This window comes from Serinus canaria, chromosome Z (genome assembly GCF_022539315.1).
Source record: "Serinus canaria isolate serCan28SL12 chromosome Z, serCan2020, whole genome shotgun sequence".
Taxonomy (NCBI): Eukaryota; Metazoa; Chordata; class Aves; order Passeriformes; family Fringillidae; genus Serinus; species Serinus canaria.
This window is the reverse complement of record NC_066343.1, coordinates 16632968-16651935: the sequence shown is the minus strand read 5'-3', so window position 1 is coordinate 16651935 and position 18968 is coordinate 16632968. Positions and strand designations below refer to the sequence as shown.

Genomic DNA, 18968 nt, shown 5'->3' with positions numbered 1-18968 from the left:
GACAGACATTTGACTGACTTCAATTAATATTAACAAAGGACATAAAGGTTGGCATTATAAGATATTTCAACTAATCTTTACTCCAGTGGGAAATAAATATGTTTATTTGTAGAAATACCACCTTTGAGAAACCCAAGCTTGCAGTTAAAAACATAGTAAACCTGGTACAGTAAAGACTGTTGCTAATACAGCTGTCACTGTTAAAATAAAAGCCCATAAAAATTATCTGTATTTTATTTTGTTTATCCTGGGTTGGCATGGCTAGGTTTTGAGAGTTGTGGGGGGGCTACAAAGGCAGCTTCCCTGAGAAGCTCCTAGAACCTTCCCTCACGTCTTACAGAGCTAGTGTCAGCCTGCACCTAAGATGTACCTACACTGGCCAAAGTTAAGACAGTCAGTGATGGCAGGAGCAGCTCTGGAATAACGTAAGAAAGAGAAAAAAAATGTCAGTGAGAAGAAACAAATTGGGACCAGAGACAGAGTGAGAATAAGTGATGAAGGAGCAGCGGAAATAAGGTATGATGAACTGACTATAACCCCCACTCTGGTCCTCCTGAATGGCTGGGGGAAAGAGGGAGAAAACTGTGAGTGCGGTTAGGCCAAGGAAGGATAAAACAACTAGGAAAGATGTAGGTTTTACTTCTCATTATCCTACTCTGATTTGATTGGTAATAAATTCAACCTTTTTCCCCAAGTTCAGTCTTTTTTGCTCAGTGACAGTAATCACTGAGCGATCTCTCCCTGTCCTTAATTCATGACCCTTTCCTCATGTTTTTCCTCACCCATCAAGAAGGGGAGTGCCAGGGCTTTGGAGGGGAACCTGGTGTCCAGCCAGGATCAACCATCAACCAACACTACCATCCCACTAAAAGCCGAAAGCCCTCACAAATCACAGACCTACTGCTAACCTGTTTCTCCTGCATTAAGCAGCTGCAGCAACAACAAAACAAAAAAGAAACAAGTTTGATTAAGTACTTGACACAAACAGTACTACTGCATAGAAAATATTCTTTAAAATGTCCAAAAGCATTTGTAGTAATATTTTACTCCACGCTGTAGTTAAGTCTAGAAGCAGAGAAAATTAAGGACAACAGGTGCTGCAAACTGACTTCTCAAAACACAGCGAGGCCACCAGGATGAGACGGGAGACCCAAATCATTGCAGAAGTCCCAACATGCATAAGAGTAGCCATGTGAGTTACACAAGCAGTATGTGTTCAAGAACAAGGCCTTGCCAGTTTTATTATCTGTAGGAGCTCCAAAAGTTCCAGCTATAAAAGGATGCTGATTAATGCCATATAAAACAACAGCTTATCTTAAGAGCTTGCAATTGCTAGAAGATGACATACTGAATTACACTAAATGGAATTTAGAAGCAAGGACTATACACATCCCAGGTGGTGGCACATCACCCTTACATTAAGTGATTAGCTGAGCTACTGATTAAAATACTCCACACTAGTGCATAAAACACTTCTACTCACCTTGATGACTTCACCACCCTTTAATTCAGTATTATTCTCTAGATACACACTGATATTGTGGCTTAAATTCTCTAATTCCAAAGGATGTATAAATACAGCTGAAAGTTAAAACCATTCCTACCCACAGGTGTGTTCATTCAATTCCTGCTTATGACAGGTAACTTGGACAGCAATGGTTCTACTAGTGAGCACATTTAATTCCTGAGGATTGTACTCAAACATCTACACTTTCATATCCACCATTCAGTTTGCTCCCCCCTCTATTGTCTAATCCCTCTTCCAAACACCAGAGTATCCTTCAGCGCAGTGAAGGGGAAAAAAAAATTTTTTTATTATTTATTAGAATCATCTTACACTATTTTCCCTGTTGGCAAAAGGCAGGGGTAGAGAAAGCAGAGCTCTGGAAAAGGAGCTCCCTCTCTTCCAGCTCAAATTCCTAATGCAGATGTCAGTTTCTCCTGGTTTATCCTTTCATGTCATTGTTAAGATTAGTGGGTTTATCTTACCCTTCAATGGCTGCAAGAGACTCTCTGAGCCTTCAGGCTACATCCCATTTTAAGGATACCTGATCTTCCCTACTGACAGCCTTATCATACCTTCCAGACATGGTAAATTCTTTAACCACAAGCTCTTGCATTGAAATAAAACTGTTCACACAGTCTCATTAAAGACCAGTAAATGCCTTCCTTGTCTCAGTCTTCAACAGCAAGACTGGCTGCTCTCCAGGTACCCAGCCCACTGAACTGGAAGACAGAGACAGGGAGAAGAATGAAGTCCCCCATAATCTAAGGAGAAGCAGTCAGTGACCCACTGCACCACTTAAGACCCACAAGTCTATAGGGCAAAATGGGTTCCATGGGCCCTAAGGGAGCTCGTGGAAGTGCGCACCAAGCCACCTTCCATTATTTACAAGCATCCTAGCTGCTGACAGGGGCATTTCTAGTTGACTGAATGATACATGGGATGTTCATCTACACAAAAGGCTTGAAGGAAGATCCAGGAAACTACAGGCCTGTCATCAGACCCTGGTCCTGGATAAGGGTATGGAGCAGATCATCTCCAGTGTTGTTACATACATGACAACTAGGAGAAGGCGCAGCCAAAGCAGGTTTGTGAAAGGCATGTCCTGCTTGACCAACCTGGTCTCCTCCCATGACCAGATGACCTGTGTGGTGGAATAGGGAAAGGCTGTGAATTTTGTCTGCCACAGTTTGCTTTGACACAGCACTCTCCTGGAGAAACTGTCTGCTCACAGCTTGCGTGGCAGTACTACAGGGCAGTGACATTGCTCTGTGCTGGGCACTGGTGAAGCCACACCTCAGTCCTGTGGTCAGTTTTGGGTCCTTCATGACAAGAAAAACCCTGAGGTGCTGGTGTGAGTCCAGAGGGCACTGGAGCTGGTGAAGGGTCTGGAGCACAAGTCAGAAGGGAAGCAGCTGAGGGTTTTCAACCTTAAGAAAAGGAGGCTTAGGGGGAACATTATTGCTCTATACAACTGCCTGTAAGGAGGGCATAGCCAGGGGGATTCAGGGTCTTCTCCCAGGCAAAAACTGACAGGACAACAAGAAATCGACACAAGTTGAGGCAGGGGAGGTTTAGTTTAGACATCAGAAAAAATTTCTTCACTAAAAGGGTTATCCAACACTGGAATAGGCTGCCCAAGGCAGTGGTGAAGACACCATCCCTGAAGGTATTTAAAAGACATGTAGATGCAGCACTTAGGGGCATGGATTATTGGTGGGCTTGGAAGTACCAGATTAATGGTTGGATTTTATGATCTTAGAGATGTTTTCCAACCAAAGTGATCCTACATCAAAAGAAAATACAAAAACGCAATGCTCATGACAGCCAAAGTCAACCAACAGATACAGGAAGTTTTCAGTCAAATCACATTCAATCTGCTTCACTCAATTCAAACAATCTAATTTTATGTTGATAGATACACCCATACAAATCCTTTACAAGAGAAAAGCCATACTGTTTTACCTTTAAAGAACAAAACACAGCTAATTCCATAGCACCCCACGTGAGTCAATCCACCATTCTGAATCAGGTGATGTCGAATTGATTTTAAACCAGCTAAACCAAGTCCTTGTACAGTACAATTCAGACCACCAAAAAAGTGTCTGACAAAGTTTTGGTGTTTTCTTCAATGTTTTAGAATATTTTGTAAGGCAATGGATGAGAAAGGGAGAAAGCAAATGCTGATTAATATTAATGAAGGGTCCAACCAGAAAAACTAGAAATAAAGTTATTCTGTGTAATTTTCTCCTTTACCACCAAGTCCTTGCATAATGGGCCTCAGACATTACACCCTTAACACTTCCCCACTGTTTTTATGTATGCTAGAGAGTTCAACCTGTGAGTTTAAAAAAGACTGCTTTGAACACTTGTGTGAAATGTTAGAGTATTTCAGCAGGAACAGAGGAGAAAATAAAACCAAAACAGCAAACCAAAAAACACCACAAAGCATCCTACAAATATGTTTTTTAAAAATAATAAAGATCAGTTTTTAAACATCAGAAATCAATGTACTAAATTTATTTAGTGTGCCTTTAAATATTTGGTCATTTTGGACTTAAATAAAAAGTGAATCAAGCAAAGAAAAAATGCACTTTCAATCAAAGGATATTATGAAAAGTCAACCATATCCATTAAAGTTACTATGAAAGGAAGTTTGGTAGTAGAAAATTTTTTATGTGGTTGCCAACACAATATCCTCAGCATGAAGTTTTCTAAGAAGTATTTCACATCACCAAGATCAAATATAAAGTAAACATAATCATAATTCAAGAAATAATTTTAACTTATCAAAAGACAATCTTACTCTAAAAGAAATTAAAAACCATAATCAAGGAGTTAGAATTATTGATTGCATATACTAAAGAAGCTTTTGCCTCAGGAAATGAGGCAAGAGAATTCAGTTGATTGCTAATACCATTCTTTAAAAAGATACTGCTAACTTTAAAAAACAGGTATACCTCTATGGACAAGAACAAAATATAGGCCCCACAGCAGAAAAGACTATAAAGTGAATCTACACACCCCCCTATTTCTTTCCCTCACTTTCATTTGAAAGAAATAATTTCATTTCTGTAAATGAAGCTCTCCTCTATCAATAAGAAGCTTTTGTATTCAAGAACAGGTATCTACAAAATTGTTTTCATTACACTGCATCAGGCAGATTTGTTCAAAACCAAAAATCTTAAGGAATTAACAACAAAGGAACAATAAAATGTACATTCAAACATTTCATGGTGCCTAAGTAACTTGAGACATTCATTCTTGGAAAACTGCTCATTAGTTTCATAAATTTTTTCAGCAACTAACTACAATTTCATTATTAAAAATATTTCTCAAGTACTATTTGAAAAAAAGAACATGCTTAGTGCATGACATTTTACTATGAACAGTAAAACACAGTATTTGCTAATTGCAGGCATAGAGCATTTAAACTACCAGATTAAGATTTATATTTAGGTTTAGTAAAGGCTGCTTCATTCTATTTCAGAAAACTCGAGAACTTAAGAAAACAACTATCATACATAAGAGAAGAGGAAGGAAGAACAAGTACGTGCTTTGTTTTCAAGATATTGCTTCACTTTGCTCACACATAACTTGAAAAGAACAAGGGAAATACAAGTAATTCTGAATTTATGAAGGAGATGTGAGCACTGAACTCACATACCTATGAAAGGAGCCTCAGTACACCCATGAAGGAAATCAAGTTCAAACTGTCCTTGTGATTAAGAAAAATGTGCCAGTCAGGGAAAGTGATGATATGAGCTCACATCACAGCCAGGATTCTCTTGGCAAGTTGCCATTCACAGCAACCATTTACCAGTCCCCTACTTCCAGTCACTTGAATTTTAGCACTGGATTTAGTGACTGTACTTAGGGAAAGTCCTTTCAGGCAGCTGATTCTAAGGAAAAGTTTTCTAATGTTAGATTGGTGTCAGATTAGCCAGATGAATTTACTCCTCCAGCAATTGCATGATCACTCTACAGAGCACAAAGCCAGTGAAACACACAGCCAGAAGTTTACAAAAGGAGACAGACACTGCCCTTAGCAGCCATTTACTCACAGATTGCCTTAGCTTCAAGGTAAACCACAATACTAGCTTCTGTCTGTAAGAAATGACTGTCCTCCTAATGGAAAGGAAGAGTCCAATAAGCAGAGTAGCTTTACTTGCAGGAACTTAATATGTTTTCACTCTCAGAAACCCAACTGTCCTCACTAAAAAACAACAGGTAATGCTTCTGAGCCACCATGCCAGTTTAAAAACAACTAAAACAAAGCAAAATCTGTGAAAGATCAAACATGGGTCAGGCAACCTAAACAAAAGAAACAAATAAATGATTAGGGAATGAAAGCACATGTACATTTAATTTACTTTACATTCCAACACTGCACAACTCAGGTAATCTCTTAGTTTTCTCAATGCAATAATATATCATTTTGGAGATGCTGAACAAGACAAGCCAACACCTAAACAACATTAAGGAAACTTTTACTGGCCGTGAGTGTTAAGGCATCTATCCCTATCACTATAGGACACAAAATAACACAAGCACACCACTGCTCTCAAGATGAAGAAAAAAGGGAACGTTTATTTCCTGACTCCAACATTTACAGCTTTCCAAAAGTGACAGTGAATTGGAGGATGACAGTGCCACCTCTCCAAAGACACTGGACAAACCAACAGTCCACCAAATTTCTCCTCTTCCATAAAAGAAGGCAAAACAATGTGTTATTTACAGAAAGCGTGTGTGAAAGTTTGTTACAAGAATGTAAACATCAGAAGGCTTAGAAAATCTTAAAAAATCAGGGCGACCTATCCCTGTCAAAGAAACCAGAAATTTCATTCCATGACATTTCTCCTCCATCACATAGCTCATTCTTCTTGTTAAAACCTACATGCTTGAACAAAAGCCGCCTTTTCAAACACACCTCTGCAAAGCAAAACAATTGCTTTTGTAATTCTGCAATCAATCATAAAATTTACATCTTTCGGAAATTTATCATTGAGATAAAGAGCATATACTGTCTTCTCTTTAGTTACTAGTCTACTGGCACATCTTCCATTCACAATTTTGCCCCTCAACTGAATTCCAGAAGTTTGGTAACAGTAAGCTTCATGGAAAAAACAAAAAACAGTCAAGAAGCCAAAAAAACAAAACAAATCCATAGCAAACCACATTGCTGTGTTGAGCATGGCTAAAGAAAAATGAGTTTGCAAATTAATAGCGAAATTAAAGGACATTTTACCTCCTAGCATCAGTCACAAAGGTTCAAAACCCATTCTATGTATCTTAGTGCTACACTTAAAAGACTCAACATTAACTTTATACGGGATAATATGCTGGAACACCAGCATAAATAAGAAAGATAGTTAGTATTACAAAAGTGACTCAATGACCTTGCAGATAAAGTCCAATCCAAATTATGTATTTTGATGCCTCTTCTTCCTAACTAGCCAAAATGAATTTTAAAAAAATTTTAAAAAGAAAATCACAGGGTAACTATAAAATGCATACGCAGTCTTTTCAGGTATAAACACCAGCATTCATAAAATCAGAAGACAAAATTAAAGGTCTATCTCTAGTTTATCAAACCCACTTCACATAACTCATCACATAAGATTATCTTAAATTCAGGGCTAGCAGTGCAATGACAGCAGCAATGCATTTTGTTTCAATCAACATTATCATAAAAAAACATGTTATCATTGCAACAAAAGAAAACCTGTAACATTTCAACAAGGGAAGAAAGAGAAAAATAAGTAAAAAGCATTGACTAAAGAGAAAAGGAGTCAATAGTGCTTCAAATAACAGCAATAATATACTTATGAAAACACTGCATTAAATACATACCCACGTATGTACTCACACACACACATATCTTCCCTTTATAGTGCACTAGCCTTAAGCCAAAACTGACAGGGTCAGTCCTATCGGCACATGTTCATGCTTTATAAAAATAAGCTCAGCAAACTGAGAAAGAGGATGTCAAAAAGGAGACATTATCTATTACTAGACTCTCTTGTTTTGAATTAAGTTCAAGCACACCCCAAGCATTCCTGATAAGGGCATTCCCATTGATGATAAAAAAAAAAAAAAAATCAATAAATAGAAATCCCAATTTTTCATAACACCTTAGGTTTTAGCTTTTATATTTTTCAGATTCTCTGCTGCCTGATATGTAACTCTGAAACTTCGTATTATGTGTTAGTAAGTTCTCTTCACAAGGTAGTCAGGCAAAACAATCCCTTTCCAGCTACAGAATCAAGGACAACGATTACCAAAAAAAGCACAAACAAGATCCCAGTGCCCACAACCTACTGCAGTACTCCAGCAGAGTTTTGCCGTGAGCGGTCGCGCCCGGGCAGCGGCAGACCCCAGCAATCGGCTGCGAACCGGCACGGCCGGCTCCCCGCGTGGCGGTCACATGGCGCGGGGGAGTCGGCTGCGGGCGCCCGCCATTTTAAAAGCCGCGCGGTTTGTACGCAAGCAGTTCGTCTCTCCCCCAGAGAGGAGGGGGGGGAAGGCTGTCCGGATTCTTTCCCGGATTGGCTGTGGACTCAGTGCTTTCAGTTTTGTTTGTACTAGCTGTTTAAAAGGTAGATTGAGTGCTGCAGAAAGCAAAAATGGGTGGTAAGTTTTCTGCTACACAGAGAGGCATTTATACCCAAGTTTTAGACACCCTAAGAGTAGTGGAAACGTTACAGTTTCCAAAGTAGTTTTGAAATGGTTCGTTCGGTGGATTTCTTTACATTTCCCTCAGTTTACCCAGCAGAATGTTCATTCAGTCTCTGCCTGGGACAAAATAGGAAACTTGCTAACAGCAAAAGCAGAACAGGGAGATGGGACAGTGTCTCAGTTTTTTCCTGTGTTCCTGGTGATTTGGAAAGCAGTCCTAAAGAAGGATTCTAAAGAAAGGCTAGCACAAGTCTCCCCTCCCGCAGCTCCTCCCACTCCCTCTGCCCCTGAACTGAGAAAGTCATGCGAGGCTATCCGGCAATTTCAGGGTAACTGGCACTGCCACTGCTTCCCTGGCCTCCCACCTCTCTCCCAGTACCCTGGTAGTTGCGCACAGACCAACAGAGCACCTTCCCTGCACCCCTCTAACCCAACTGCTGTTATCCCGAGTTCGCGTTCTCACCCCCCCACTTCCCAAAATGGCTGCGACCGCATGGTGGCATTCAGGATACGCGACCGCATGGCCGGAGCCCAAAATGACGGCACCCACGTGTTTCAGCCCTCCACTTATCCTTCTTCTCCCCACAATCCCTTTCGCTCACCTGTCCCCAACCCCTTCCGGTCTCACAACCCTTTCCTTCCCTCGGGCGGTCCTCCCCCTCCCTTTGTCTCCCCGCCCTCCATTACGTCAACTGGTGACCCCGCCCCTGGTTCCCACGGTTGCCCCGCCTCCCTGCCTGTTTCCCACGCCCCCTTGCCTGGGTCCTAAGAGGGTGAGGACAAGGGCTGGGGGGGTGGAGCGGAAGGCTGGGGGGGTGGGCCCTTGCCTGTTTCCCACAGGGGTGGGGCAGGGGGAGGGGATGTCCCACCTCCTAGTTACCAAGGCACCAGCATGGGGGCAGGGGGTGTACCCTCTCCCATTCCCCATGGGGGTGGGGTGAAGGGTGTTTTCCTGCCTGCTTACCAAGACAGTAGGGCTGAGGGAGGGGGTGGTCCCCTTCCCAGTTTCCATGGGAGTGGGGCTTGCGGACAGGGTGGTCTCCCTACCAGGTCCCACGGGGGTGGGGCTGAAAAGGGAAACCCTGGAGTCAAAAACCGGGAGGAAGAAGCAATCCCCTTGGTAGCCCATGCTCAATACACAGGTGGTAGGGCTGGTCCTAGAACCTATCAGCCCTTCTCATATCATACAAAGCGCGAGTTATACAAAAGTCAATTAGAATTTGGGAGAAATAGTGAAATTTTTAGAAGCATGATGAGGGCTACATTAACATCCCTTGAATTTGTTCCTACTGATATAGTAGATCTTTTCCGGTGCCTGCTTACCCAGTCAGAGTTTGATCTATGGGAAAGCTCCCAGAGGAGATCTCTCAGAGATCTCATGGAGGAACTCAAACAAACCCCTCAGGGTGCCAAAGATTTAGAAAACAATAACATTACTTACGAACATTTATGCGGTGAGGGGGAGTGGGATAAGTCTGAGGACCAAGCTCGGGTGCTGTTCAAATTCATTCTAGATAAGGTTTCAAAAGTTGCATACAAGGCTTTTAACCACCTACCAACTGTTGAACCTACTGGTAGTTTTCTTGACATTAAACAATCTCCTTCAGAAAGTTTCTTGCAGTTTGTCGACCGACTCCGGGCACAGGTTGAGCGACAAGTACGGGACCCCAAGACACAAATGGAAATAGTGAAAGAGATGGCACAGAGAAATGCCAATGAAGTCTGCACCAGGGTGCTCCTGGGACTGCCTCTCAACCCCCCGCCTACACTGGCAGAGATGATCGAAGCCTGTGCTAGGAAGGCGGAACTGTTTGCTACACGGGAGGCATGGTCAAGGCCAACAAACCCAGAGACGGTGGCAGCTGTATCTCCGGGAGTCAGGAGGCGGCAGATGTCACCAGAACAACTTCAACATGTCATTTGCTTCATATGCAAAAAACCAGGACACTTTGCCCAGGACTGCCCTCAAAACTGGCAACAAAAGACACCCTTCACACCAAAAAACTCCGAAGTCAGCGCCAACCCGTCCAGCGCCACGACATAAATGCGGCGGGCTTCCCTGAAGGGAAAGCCTCCCTCAAAACAGAAAGAGGGGAGGAAGGGAAGTGGGATGTGGGAAAACAACAGTGCCATTTACAGGATAAAATTTGGTGGTCTCACAAGCGTTTCAAGCTCGTGACCACCAAAGCTTTTGCTTTCAGGTCTACCCAGTGGATGGTCATTGGAGTGGGCCTACCTGAGGACTCGCAGAACTTGACAAAAGATTGCACAAAATTGGACAGTGAGTACTTTGTTATTGGGGACACTGCACACACACCCATGGAGATTGAGGTGGCTCCCATGACCATCAAAGGGGGCATACCTAACCTCATTCTCCTGGCGCGTTGTCCACAGCCACCCTTCTATTTGGCCAAGGGGCAAATCATCGCCCAGGCCATTCCTGTCCCAGCAGACATTTCGGTAGATGACAAGGCACCTAGTGTATACTGGGCAGAAGTGGTTGGCGAGGACAAACCCATCATGGGATGCAACCTGATGCGTGGAACAGAACATCTCCACGTGGAAGGGTTGCTTGACACAGGGGCAGATGTGACAATCATACCCGAAAGGTTGTGGCCGTCACATTGGGATTTGCAGCCTGTGGCTGGCCAAATCCAAGGTGTAGGAGGAGTCACATTGGCAAAGATATCAAAAAGCATCGTGCAAATTGAGGGACCAGACGGAAAATTGGCCAGTGTCCGTCCATTTGTTACTAATTACAAAGCTCCCTTGTGGGGTAGAGACACCATGTCCCAGTGGGGAGTCAAACTGGTCATTCCTAAGACACCCCAGGATTTTTAAAAGCGGCCACTGTGGAGCGCCTCGCCCACAAGTTAACATGGCTGAATGATGATCCAGTCTGGGTAAAACAGTGGCCACTCAGTAATGAAAAGATAAAGGCGCTCGAGGAGCTAGTGGAAGAACAATTAGCTAAAGGACACATTGAAGAGACATCTAGCTGCTGGAATTCCCCAGTCTTTGTAATAAAAAAGCCAGGGAAGGATAAGTGGCGGCTCCTCCAAGATTTAAGAGAAATAAACAAAAGAATTGTGGACATGGGGTCTCTCCAACCAGGGATGCCCTCCCCAGCGATGCTTCCCCAAAATTGGCAATTGGCTGTCCTAGACATCAAGGACTGTTTCTTCCATATCCCTCTACACATAGAAGATGCTCCAAGGTTTGCCTTTTCTGTTCCTACCACCAATCGAAAAGCCCCAATGAAGCGCTACCACTGGAAAGTATTGCCACAGGGAATGAAATGCAGTCCATCCATCTGCCAGTGGTACGTGGCTTCATTGCTGTCCCCAGTGCGCGCCCAGAAAAAAGAGGCAATCATCCTACACTACATGGATGATGTGCTTGTGTGTGCCCCCGATGACATAATACTCCAAGACACACTTGACCTAGTGGTTAAAGTTTTAACCTCTGCTGGATTTCAATTGCAGGAAAACAAGGTTCAGAGGATGCCACCTTGGAACTACCTGGGCTTGCAAATCACTGCGCAGACCATTGTTCCGCAGAAATTGGAAATTAAGAGTGATCCCAAAACCCTAGCAGATCTCCATTCCTTGTGTGGGTCTTTGAACTGGGTCAGGCCTTGGCTGGGTCTCACTAACAGGGACCTAGCTCCCCTTCTCAATTTACTGAAGGGAGAGAGAGAGCTAGTCTCTCCCAGGGAACTGACCCCAGAGGCAAAAACCGCCCTCCAAAAAGTTCAGAAGGCTTTGGCCGAGAGGCAGGCTCATCGTTATAAGCCCGAGCTGCCTTTCGAATTCATTGTTTTGGGGAAGTTACCACACATACACGGATTGATATTCCAGTGGTTTGAAGTACAAAAAGATCCACTTCTAATCATAGAGTGGGTTTTCCTCTCCCATCAGAGATCCAAAACCATCACACAGCCACAGGAGCTGATAGCTCAGCTGATCTGGAAGGCCAGGTTAAGATTGCGTGAGCTGGCCGGTTGTGACTTTGAGTGTATTCACCTTCCAGTCCATCTTGCTAAGGAGGGAAAGGGCTCTCCTGAGAAGTTGACAAAGAAAATGTTCAATGACCTGCTCCAGAACAATGCCAGTCTCCAGCTATCCCTGGACAGCTACAGTGGACAGGTATCAGTCCAGGCCCCGTCACACAAGCTGTTCAACGAGGAATTCCACCTCATTGCTCCTGAGAAAAGGAGTCGTAGGCCACTCAAGGCGCTTACAGTGTTCACTGATGCATCTGGAGCATCCCACAAGTCGGTGATGACTTGGAGAAATCCCCAGACCCAGCATTGGGAAGCTGATGTTGAGTTTGTGGAGGGGTCGCCCCAGATTGCTGAACTGGCCGCAGTCGTGAGAGCCTTTGAGAAGTTTTCGGAGCCAATTAATTTGGTTACCGATTCAGCCTACGTGGCGGGAGTAGTGTCCAGGGCGGAGCAGGCAGTTCTCAAGGACATTGAGGATGAGCATCTCCACAGGTTGCTCTCAAAACTAATTTATTTGGTTTCACAGCGGGAGCACCCTTTCTATGTGATGCACGTGAGGTCACACACCGATTTGCCAGGCGAGATCGCAGAAGGTAATCGCAAAGCAGATTCCCTTGCAGCTCCAGCAGAAATGGCACGCCTTCCAGACATCTTTCAACAGGCAAAACTAAGTCACCAACAATACCATCAAAATATTCCAGGTCTAATCCGCCAGTTCCAGCTAACACGAAGTCAGGCTCGAGCCATTGTGGCCACCTGTCCCAATTGCCAGCTTCAGGCAGTGCCATCCCTGGGTGTTGGGGTTAACCCCCGAGGCCTTGGCAGCTGTGAAGTGTGGCAGACAGACATCACACACATTCCCAGTTTCGGTCGCATGAAATACGTACACGTCAGCATAGATACATACTCAGGTGCGGTTTATGCCTCTGCCCACACAGGGGAAAGGGCTGCGCATGCTAAACAACACTTGCTGCAAGCCTTTTCAGTATTGGGGGTCCCTAGGGAGATCAAGACTGACAATGGCCCAGCGTATGCCTCCAAGGAGTTCCTGGAGTTTGTCCAGCAGTGGGGAGTGGAGCATAAGACAGGCATTCCCCACTCCCCCACAGGTCAAGCTGTGATCGAACGTGCCCACCATACACTCAAAGAAGTCCTGGCTAGGCAGGGAAATTCTGCAGTGTGGATGACTCCACAACAAAAGCTCTGTAAAGCCTTGTTTACCATCAATTTTCTGAATTGTTCATTTGAAAACATGAACCCTCCAGTAATACGTCATTTCAATAATAACAACCGGTTTAAGTTGTCACAGCGTCCACCAGTTCTCATTAAGGACCCAGAAACTTGGACAACCAAGGGTCCTTATGAGCTCGTCACCTGGGGGCGTGGTTACGCATGTGTATCCACCCCCTCAGGCCCTCGATGGATACCCCAAAAGTGGGTAAAACCTTTCATCCCTAAAAATCCAGCTCCAGCAGACGGGGATGAGAAGCAAGCAGCTGTTGCCTCCAAGAGAAGACGCCGCCGGGAAAAGAAAGAAAAATCATCATAGAAGAGTCAGCTGCATTCCGGCAGACCCATGAACTTGTATGTATTTTCTTTAAAAAATTGTCTGCTTTCCTTTGTAGAACAGGAAATCTACCTCCCACCTAACCTCACGAAAAGCCATGTCCAAGTTGTGATCCTGTTCACGCTGAGCAGTCTGACAGCTGCGTGAATTGTTCCTCAGCCACGCCAAAACATCTGGGTGACCCTGGCACAGACTCTCCAACAGGACTGTGCTGTATGAACCTAACATCAAAATCACCCGACATCCACGCAGCCCTCCGAGAAGTAAAAAGCCTGATCGGACAAGTCAAGCAAGAATCTGAGGACTGTTCAAGGACTGGAGACTCTCGGGGTGGTGGACAAATTTATAATCAGTAACACAAATAGTCCATCACATCTCCTTTCCATTTTAGTTAACAGAAAAGGTGGAGGTGTTGTATTGCACTAAATAGTTTATTTAGTTGTTTCGCTGGGGATGGGTTTTCCCCCTCCCTCATCACATGGTCTCCCCCTCACCCCCCCCCCCCGTTATACACACCTGCTCTATCCCACAGGTACTTCACCCCTCCCCAATGGCATCCCATTGGCTCCTGTTCTCTCTCCTCCGCCCCCACCCCCTAGGGTATAAAACCTCCTGTGTGAGAGTTCCAATTGCTCTTTTCTACCTGGGTGACCCATCACCTGTGTCCTGTCCCAAGCTAATAAACAGGATGCTTGCACCCACATGGAGAAGAGTGCCTCTCGTCTTTTACCTTCGTCTATGCGGACCCGTGTGGGCTAGACTCTTAAGCTATCCGGACTGGACTCATACAAAGCCCAGGAAAACAACACCTTAAAAGGAAATCTGAAGTGTTTGAATTGGCATTCTCTCCTAAGTTCATGGCTCAGTCTGCAGACTATTTTACACCTTTTTTGACTAAACAGCAGCACTACAAAGAGGTAACAGATTAAACAGGAAGATTTATTTTTCTCTTTTATTTTCCAGGAATAAGTAGCAGTGGCTCTTCAATAGGCACAAATTTGTGATGTACAGCTCAAAGTTTTCAGAACTTAAATGCATGCAGCAGAAGATTCTGTAATTTTCTGAAGTACTTAAGAAACAGCTTCCTTTTTTTTTTTCATTCACACATGTCTAGGACACAGTCAAGCTATCTACAGCTGTCTGATCTATAATTCCTTAATTCTCCTCGAGTTTTAAAGAGGATGGCTTTAAATGACCCTTTAGTCAAAGGTAATCACCCTCCTCTTCCAAGACTAAAGATGACATTTTGCCCACTTTTTAGCATTGTTTTCTCAAACATGTTTCAGCAGCAAAATGAAAAGCAAAACACAAAACCCTGACTATGGAAGCACCATTCTTTTATCACTTCATATTGACCAGGATACCTCTTCACCAGCCAGGGAAACAGGATCAACTGGCACACTGCACTGTGAACCTACCAATCCAGCAGGGTCCATCTAATGATCTGCAGGCCAACTCAGTCTCTCAAATCCTTCCACCCATCCCAAACCCTTGGCTTAGAGGAGACTGAACCACAGCTAAACAGCACCTGAGCAGAAAAAGTGGCAAGCTCCTCGTAAAAGTTCCTGACATATTTCCTTGGGCTTGTCTTGAGCCGATCTGCAGACACTGGTGACAGTCACTCCTGCACCAGCACCACTACATCAGAAGGTCACAGACATGGGAATAGAGAAAAAAACCATCAGGATCTGTCTCCTGATGTTTCCCAGGATGGAAACTCTTGTCCTTGCATTAAGGTGTGTCCTACACCTACAGTAAAATAGCTCAGTAAAGATTTTGGGTAAATTTGTCTTCCACCCTCTCATAATAAAATGACACCTTTGGAGAAAGAAAATCCAGAATATAATCCTATCTGTATCAAAATCCATCACAAGAAGGCAAATATAAATCCAGCTGACAGGATGCCTGGTTACACATCTGAAGTTAAAAGCTCCATAACAGACTAGTATATTTTGGAAGCAACCAAAAACCCCAAAACAATGCAATAGTTAGGAGACAGATATATAGATAAAGTTACACATACCCTGTGCATATATATATATATATATATATATATATATATATACATATATATTGTATATGTATATAAAAAATCTCAAAAAACCCAAAACCACAAGCCCAACTCGTTAGTACAGCTATGGAATGAAGAACAAATTTGGGGGTGAGTAGGTTGGCTCCTACCACAATGCTGGAAATAATGGCCTATTTTTTCAGACTTTGCAGAAGGAACTGACTTCAGGACAACTGTAGAGGCAAAATCACTGAGGAAGGTAGATGATGTCTGTCCTGATTTCAGCTAGGATAAAATTCTTCCCTGCTGCTGGTAAGTGTTTAGTAGCTGGTACAAAACAAATGTTTTGTGCATCACCTGGATCTCTCTTTCTTGCTCTCCTTTTTATACAAACATTGTTAGTAACACACTTTATTTTTTACCAGTTATTAAACTGCTCTTACCACAACCCATAAGGTACACTTTTTCCCCCTGTATTCTCCACCCAACCAATCTGTAGATGTGGTGTATGAATGGCTGCCTGGGGTTAAAACAAAACTCCTTGTTTGTAGAAAAAAGCAACCAAACATAAAACCCCCACAACCTTGAAAGCACGGATAAGAATTAAATAGACACTAAATAACATTTAAACTAGTCCACAGGTAAGATGGACATGACATCTTTCACTATTAAAGTTATGGCACAGTTATAGATAAGTATTTTTCAAAAAGTGAAACTGAGTAAAAGTAACCACAGAAAAGTACTCATGCCATTGATTGAAAAGTATTTCAGCTACACTAATCAGATGAGCCCTAAAACCAAATATCAAAGAGTTATCTTCCAATAACAGTGGCAAACAAATGGATTCCCTTCTAACAGAACTACAAGACAAAGTTTCAATTGTGTAATCACAGATGAGATTAATTCAGATGATAGGTCATGAATTCTTATTTGCCTAGAATTAATTTGCATAGTGCATCTATGAAACATGCTTATCATAACTAACACACTTATGAGTATTGAAAAAAAACCAGACAAAACCAACAAACAACAACGAAAAAAACCTCATACCAGAATTAGTGTTATGTGCAAGACAGATTGTTGTTAGGTTGTAACTGTTTGACAACAAAAGAGTAAAGGAAGTACTTTCTGCACTGGATGTACAACTAGAAAAACACGAACACCAAGTCATGCTTCTCACTCCTCCACTACTACATCCTGCTTTAAGTTCAGCCATTTGACCTCTGAGAAACTCCTGCAATCCTGAAAACTTATTCCCAAAATTTAAAGGCACAGTCACATCAGACTATGGAAAACATCACTGGCTCAGTTCCAGTTAGACTCCTCTTTTCAGCTAATGTTTAGTTGAAGAAAGTCAGCACAGTCGTCAAAAGAGTAGCTTAAAAATGGAAAGTAGTACCAAAGGAGAATAGTATTACAGGAACAAAGAGAAAGAGAGCAAAAGGGACAGGAGAGGTGACACTGTTCTTCGGATACACAGCGTAAGAGGTTATGAAAGCATGTAATTCAAGAAGGCTGCAAACACTGTGGAACTACTAAGGCCAAAATCGATCCACAATACACAGCAATGCAAACTGTTTCATAATCAACACTGAAAACTATGTAGCTCCAACACCCAGGGAATCACTTAAAACAGTGACAGGCCCCCTTGGCCAGTACTACACCAGTGATGAAAGTAAAAGTCGACTTGTAAAAAAGGGCACCTTACGAAGTTAATGGCTACAGTCAAAACATTTACCAGACAGCTTCTGGAGCTGATTTGTGTTTCTGCATCTCCAGGTAATGCCTCACAACACCGTTTCCAACGACAAATAAATGGGGTCGCGGAACGGGACACAAACAACACCCCAGAGCCCTATCCGCCTTCCCAAAGCCAGGCGCAGAGGCAGCTCCGAACTGGCCCGGCCTCCACCGGCTGTCCCCGGCACTGAGTCCTCCCGGCGACGCTGGCACAGCCCCTTCCCAAATCCTCAAGGAGAGGGCTGGCCCGTCCATCCCCCCCATCCCGACCCACCTTGAGGAGAATGGAAGGCGGCAGCTGGTTGATGTCCGGGGTGGGCGGCGGCGGCAGCTCCCGGCAACTGTCGCCGGGGTACTCCAGCGGCTCCTCGCAGCCCGCCTCGCCGCCCCGCTCCTTCTCCTCCTCCCGGCCCTGCTCCTTCTCGTCCTGGGGCGCGGGAGGCGGCGGCGAGGCGGGCTGTCCCCCGCCGCTCTGCCCGGCGGTGCCCCCGCCGCTCTCCCCCGCGGCGCCAGGCAGGGCGAGCAGCTGCGGCTCCGCCGGGCACTGGCAGGCGCCGGGCTCGGGCTCGGCGGCGGCGCAGCGCGGCTGCTTACAGGGCGGGCAGGCGGGCAACCCGGCCCCCTTGCGCTTGCACACCATCTCGGAGGAGACCTCACCGGGCGGCCCCAGGAGGCCCCGTACCGGCGAGGGCAGCAGGCCGGAGAGAAAGAGGCGCTGGCAGCGGCCCGGAGGTTCCCAGGCGGCGGGCGCCAGGCGCAGGAGGCGGCGGGCGACGCGCTGCTCCGCGGCGGTCAGCGACACGTAGGGCGGCGGCGGCGGCAGCAGCGGGTCCCCGGCGGGCAGCGGCTGCTCCGGGGCGGGCGGGCTGGCGCCGTGCACGATGAAGCAGAGCATGCAGGGCCCGCGCAGGAAGCAGCTCCGGCTGCGCGACGGCGGCGGCACCTTCCCCCGCGGGCGGCGGCGATCCCTACTCAGGCTCCTTGCCTCCTTCGAGAGCAGGTGGCCCATATAGGAGGGGAAGCGGCGGCAGCGGAAGGGCGGGTGTCACCTGCGGGAGGCGGCGCCGGGAGCTGACATGCTGCCGGCGGGCCGAGGCAGGAGGCGACGGCGGCGGCGCGGCTGGTTCCGGGACGCCGGGAGGGAGGGAGAAGCTTCCGCTACCGCCGGCCTGACCTCCCCCGGGGAGCGGGGGCGGAGCTCCGTGGGCCGGCGCTGCTGCCGCTAGCGGCCGCGCTGGGCCGGTGGAGGCTCGGCCGCGGGTGCGTGTCCGCCGTGTGTCACATCGGTGCACTCACTGTGTGAACGCGGGTCTGCACACCGCCTACGGCACGTACGCTTGTAATATGTGCGTGTATGCATTGCCACAGAATCGTTAGGGGTTGGGAGGCACCTCTGGAGACCATCTCGACCTATTCTCCTGCCAAGACAGGGTCACCTGGATCAGGTAACACAGGAACGCGT

At 45.4% G+C, this 18968-nt stretch overlaps 1 protein-coding gene across 1 annotated transcript in view; it reads right to left on the bottom strand.

Moving 5' to 3' along the window:
* Positions 1 to 18632, bottom strand: part of FBXL17 (F-box and leucine rich repeat protein 17) — a 275704-nt gene extending 257072 nt beyond the window's left edge. Inside the window, 1 exon segment of the mRNA XM_030237045.2 lies at positions 17781 to 18632. Within this exon segment, the coding sequence (XP_030092905.2) occupies positions 17781 to 18515 (735 nt within the window). The 5' untranslated portion in view covers positions 18516 to 18632.
* Between the last annotated feature and the right edge of the window lie 336 nt (positions 18633 to 18968).